Source organism: Dendroctonus ponderosae, unplaced genomic scaffold (assembly GCF_020466585.1).
Source record: "Dendroctonus ponderosae isolate FM_Combo_2020 unplaced genomic scaffold, Dpon_F_20191213v2 Dpon_F_20191213_1, whole genome shotgun sequence".
NCBI lineage: Eukaryota > Metazoa > Arthropoda > Insecta > Coleoptera > Curculionidae > Dendroctonus > Dendroctonus ponderosae.
Genome location: NW_026017110.1, coordinates 29,011,944 through 29,017,435, shown reverse-complemented (window position 1 = coordinate 29,017,435; position 5,492 = coordinate 29,011,944). Strand labels below are relative to the sequence as shown.

The 5,492-nt window shown below is 38.2% G+C and overlaps 1 protein-coding gene across 6 annotated transcripts; it reads right to left on the bottom strand.

The window, feature by feature from the left end:
• Positions 1-6: 6 nt before the first annotated feature.
• Positions 7-4,595, bottom strand: LOC109532813. 6 transcript variants are annotated; one of them, XM_048670571.1, is made up of 6 exons: positions 4,104-4,575; positions 3,604-3,982; positions 3,354-3,539; positions 3,223-3,303; positions 3,098-3,169; positions 7-2,352 (listed from the first exon to the last, which is right to left on the bottom strand). In XM_048670571.1, exon 6 carries the CDS (start codon positions 1,565-1,567, stop codon positions 83-85), a length of 1,485 nt encoding a protein of 494 aa, XP_048526528.1. In that variant the 5' UTR covers positions 1,568-2,352; positions 3,098-3,169; positions 3,223-3,303; positions 3,354-3,539; positions 3,604-3,982; positions 4,104-4,575; the 3' UTR covers positions 7-82. The 6 variants fall into 6 exon arrangements, with proteins under 6 accessions (XP_048526528.1, XP_048526527.1, XP_048526529.1 ...); XM_048670575.1 differs by having other exon boundaries at positions 251-2,352; positions 3,223-3,297; positions 3,801-3,982; positions 4,104-4,595; XM_048670574.1 differs by having other exon boundaries at positions 251-2,352; positions 3,801-3,982; positions 4,104-4,593.
• Positions 4,596-5,492: the final 897 nt, after the last annotated feature.

The window sequence follows — 5,492 nt, the reverse complement described above, 5'->3', positions numbered from 1 at the left end:
CCAGGATAGGCAACTAAAGTCAGTACATAAATTGCATTTTGCAAAATTTGCATGTGATGGAGAAAGTAGTTGTTCAACTCCACTAATAACCTCTTTTCGTAGAAAACTTGCTAAAGGCCAATCGAGTCACTTGGTCGTCATCTTTATGACGGAAGTCTCGTCCACTTAAAATTCTAATAACCTTAGACATATAGCCAAATAGAATGACATTTGTGCACACTTTGTACATTAGGTATGTATTCGCTTCATGTTCAGCACAGAATACATACCCAATATCCTCTTCTGTGCGCAAATGATCAATAATTTTCTTCCTGATTCCATAAGCTGTTATGAATTTAGGAAGCAGGAAGAAAATAACATTAGCTATATGTCTATAGGCTATAAAAAATGTAGTGGACGGATACATCAGATGTCTCTCCCTCATAATATACTCGCGATGTTTTATGAGTATATTATGAGGGTCATCTTCCAACGACTCTATTATTTTGCGACAGTTGTTGCATTCCACTTGGGATAAAATTTTTCTTGCAACAACCCCAGCAACATACGGAGTGGCGAAATCGTGGGGATTGTTGCAAACAAGGCCTTCCGGTGTTGAGTAAGTTGCCACCGGAACTCGCAAATGTTCTGCAGAAAGTGGCGCGCTGCGGGTCTCAACAAAAGATTTCAAATTTGCTAAAATTCCTGTTGATTCGTCCGGCTCACAATTTGCCCCAAGACAATGTGATGACACAAAACCATCTATAAGGAGGGATTTGGCGGAAGACATAAATGCGGAACAATTAGGACGGGTGTTTCTCGCACCATGGCTTCTTATACAACTGAAGAAATTTTCGACCGGATCTTGGTTGAATGATCTAGGGGCAATATACTTAAAGTTTTTGCCCCTTAGATCATTCCAGATGTATAAGAAGCCACGCAACGTAAAAACAAGGTGTTTAATGGATGGAGTGACAGTGGAGTTGGAAAATGACATAGACTTTAACAGGGGAAGGGCAACGGACACCCAAAACGAGACATGATTAGACTTTTGTGTCACCACACTCCTCATTGGCTTTCCAGGATGAACTGCAATCTGGCTTCCGTTCAAGCTGTCAAACAGTTCATCCAGGAACAAAAAGAGGTCAGCCGTTTCGGTTGCCTTAGGATCTAAATAGTGAGCCGAAGACTGGTTCAAATCAACACTCATTTCAGCCCTGACCTTCATGGCAGATGCCACAGTTCTGCTGAACACTTGCGTGCAATGTTTGACACTCATTTTCTTTAATTTGCTTGCCAACACATGTTCATCCGTTAGCTTGCAAATTAAAGAAAAGCGTGCCATATTGCTGTCTATCCGATACAACTGTACCAAATGGTCCCAAGACGCAACTTTGCGGACCCCGTCTTGAACGAAATGGAGATCGGCCTTTAATAATCCGTTCTTAAAGCCTTTAAAAAGGTGAGGAACATCATATAAATGAACGATCTCCACTTTGTCAACGAGATAACCCTGGTATCGATTATCAACAGCTTTCCTTATACACTGGCGCTGTGTATCTAATAAGCGACCTAATTGCCGCTGCATTAGTCGCTCCTTGGTCGGAAACAGTTGTCACTATTGACAAACCTGTTTCACGAACCTTGCGAACTACAGATTTAATTAAATTAATTAAATCTGCAGTTTGCGTCGTGCCTTCGCAAAAAGTGAAACAAATTGGTTGCTTCCACTTTTTGCGAACGCCCTTTAAAAGAAAAACTAATGCATGATCTGCAAATTTCGGTCTGCGATCCGCTCCACCCAGATCTACAAATTCATCTACACAGTCCAGTTTATAATTATATTGAAGACCAAGTTGCAACGCGATTTCGTCAAACATGAGCACACAATGCCTGTCTAACAATGGTAGTTTACTCACTCGTACCTTTAAATGCTGGAACATATGGTTATTAAGTCCAGTATGAAAAGGTATATGTTGTAGAACCTTTACAAGCGTTTTACGAGAAGGTAAACTAAACATTTTAGACAAGAATCGGTAATCCTTTCCGCTTTGCTTGAATATTGACAAAGCAAAAATTTTATCCTCAAGTGAAAACCGTCTACCGCGCGGTTTCAACTTTTGATTTTTATTTTGGGACAAAATAAAATTTCTTGTGTACTCATTCACATTTTTAAAATTTTGCAAAAGGGCGGACTGCGATTTTTTAAGGTCAGATTTTAACTTTTTGTTCCTCACCTCTTGGCGATGGACCAACTTCTTCAATTTTTTTACGCCCTCATACAAAATTTTGTTGCGAGGTGACAAATGCTTCTGCTGTCACCTTGCAACACCTCTGTAATTTTCACTACTTTCAAAGTCACTCTCCTTACACCTGAAAAGAAAATAGTAGTTTTCGATACAAGGGCGAAAAATGTCGTTTTTCGAACGACGACGGCGTTTGACACCCGAGACGAAGTCGAGGTCGTATCCGTCAGGATTTCGAAAAACAAATTTTCGCCTTCGTATCGAACACTATTTTTTATTCGAATGAAAGATTACACGAATAATAAAATGCATCGATTTCATATTTAAAATTTTGTGGCAATGTCATTTTTTGAAGTTTGTAATTAAGTTTAAGTACTTTTTCAACTTGAAACACCTGTGGTCTTGGGATGGTGTATGCATGTTGCATAATCTGCATGACATTTGCGCTTCTTAAAAAGATCGTGTTTTACGTGTGACAACATCCCAAAAGTAGATAAGTAGGCCATTAAAACGATTATGAGACTGAACTTATAACAAAGGTATAATTTACAAATTGTAAGTAAACTTGAAAATAGGATCAATAGTTGTTGATAAACCTACGTAACTCCTTAAAAAAGCATTTCGGTTATTTTTAAATAAAAATACTAAAAAATATATAATGACAGTGGCAAGTTCAAAGTGTCACATTTACTTTGTCGCACACTGTGCGGCAAAGCCGGTGCGTAAAAGTAAAACAAATGAACGCTAAAGAAAAGTGCTTCTTTTTGATCATCGCTTCTGTTCGAAAAATTGCACTTTTTGATTCATTCGAATAAAAAATATGTTACAACATTGAAGAATTATATATTATTAGTAGGATAATATGTACTTACTCGAAACTGTGGCACTTGCAGCAATCTTACTGGTGACAGCTGTAAAAGGGCGGTCACCGGGAAGAATATCATCTACGCACATAAATACAAATGATTAAAGTACTTTCATTATAATACAAACGTACCTTTAAATTTTTTCAGGGTGCACAATTCAGGTGCTGATCCTCCCCTGCTCCCCTTGGAAAGAGTGTCCTTTGAGCCTAAAACTTGAAAGGTTGCTAAATTTACATATCACTTTCTTAAAATTAGTACTTACCCGGAACTGTGGCGATATTTGATGTCACATGAACATATTCATGCGATGGTCCAGGAATATCGCCCAGTTCGACTATTGGTTGCACCAAGCGTCTTTTGCCAGGATATACCTTGGCTGGCTTAATGACGGACTCCAACGGACTCGTATGGGTTAAAATCGTGTTCGACTCTACCATACGAATACCATCTGTAAGCATGAAACAGGCAATCATGAAGTAAACAAATGTAAATAATTTTAAATACTAAAATACCTTGATTTTTCTCGGGAGTTACACATCCCTTAGCCGATGGTATACTCTCTCGATAGAAGCTATTCTCTATGGAAGTTGTGAAACTTCCATAGAGAATAGCTTGGAAACCTTCGAAATATATGTAGTATGTAGGGTGAATAATTTATGTAGTAATCTTTAAAACAATTAAGACATAGGCTAGTCTTATTTAAACATACCTGGGAGGTATTTTGTTGGGAGACAATTTAGTAATAGTCTCCCGTTTGCTTTGAAACACGCATCGTGAAAATGTCTAGAGCACATAAATCCACTACGAAGTTTAAATTTTTTCAATAGATGCTCACATCCAGCCCGCCTCATCCAAATGCTTCTCAGCTTCTCATTTCTAGGAAGTGAACACCTGAAAATATTGTGCTTTTATTGTGTTGTAATTTGAATACGAAAAATGTACGAGGCTATGCACCATGTTGGCGTCCTCCAGGAATCAATATGTAAATAATTCTAGTAATACGAAAGCTTACCGTTTAGAACACATATCATAACACTGAGGCACACAACAAGATCTTAAACTCATTTTTTAATAAACTATTAGTCGCAGAGGGCAAAAAACTTGGGTAGGAAATAATGCCTTTCTCTGATGGCGGTAAAGACGCTTCGCAAAAAATGCAAATCAGCGTATTTGAAATCAGCACCCACGCTGTAAACGTCGCCGTGGCACCCCCTCGGGGATCTTCCGTTCATTTATGAGTAAGTTGACTCGTAAGCAAGGCCTAGGTGGCGCTAACGACAAGCAAAATCTTGGTCTGGCCTTGACTATTTGAGTGAGACCCCCATCCCATGACAAACCCATAAACAACAATGGGGAAGAATTATTTGACATTTGACTTGCGTTATCGCATTCATCCACAGAATATTTTCCTACAGTGGGTTATTTTATGATTTAATCTGTAGCTCTTTATGGTCTGTAGCGCCTCTGGCGATTATGAAATCAGTCGTTCTCGGTTAGGTTTTTAAGTGAGAGTGCCCAGGGATGCCAGAGACCCTAACTTTGACTGTCAACCAGCGTTGCCAGACGAAGAACTTCGAAAGCGGTAGAACGGATAGGAAAAAAACCGTAGATTTAGAAATAAAACGGTAGATAATTTATTGTCCCCAAATTTCTGTTTTTCGATTTTTTTAAGTGGTTTTTGACGGTACTTATGAAACAAAATCGCCTTTTGAACAAAATGTTTTATCAATAACTCAATTTACATAAAATTAAAATAAAATAACCGAGTTGTCTACTCTGTCGAAACTTGTCACATGAGAAGATAGATGGCACCATAGCTACCAAAACGACCAATGAAAAATAATAATTTCTTTGTACACATAGAGAAAGTAAATAATAATAAGTAAACCACAAAATATCCCCCTGGGGTATGTTCTGTGAAGTAAACTTATTTTACTTTCTCTATGTTTGTACATAAGTAACTACATAAGCCAGAGCTTGTTCTCTCGTCTCTCTACTCGTCTTTATCTCATAGAGAAAGTAAAATAAGAGAGGTGGCGGTATAATGTTAAAACTTGGAACCGCGTTGCGCTACAACCGGCTGACCGTCAATAACGGGAAGCTTTAACGGTAAAAACAGATATCTAGATTATCGGCTAGTTAGAAGCGGGAATTTTAAATTTTTAAAGGCACAAAATACTCGGGGTACCCGAATTTCGGTGTCTACACATGTTTTCTCGGTTATTAATGGTAATAGAAAATGTGCTGTTTACTCAACAGGGTGCAAACAAATTCCTATTTCCATTAATAATGAACCGAGACTCCAATGTGTAAGGACGTCGAAATTGTACCACTCAGAACACAATTTTGATCCAGATTTAAGGGGATCCATGACAGGGAATGAAATAATATATACCTAAAT

Coding starts and splice junctions, on each gene's coding strand:
- LOC109532813 (XM_048670570.1), bottom strand. CDS start 1,567: ATGCAGCGGCAATTAGGTCGCTTATTAGATACACAGCGCCAGTGTATA.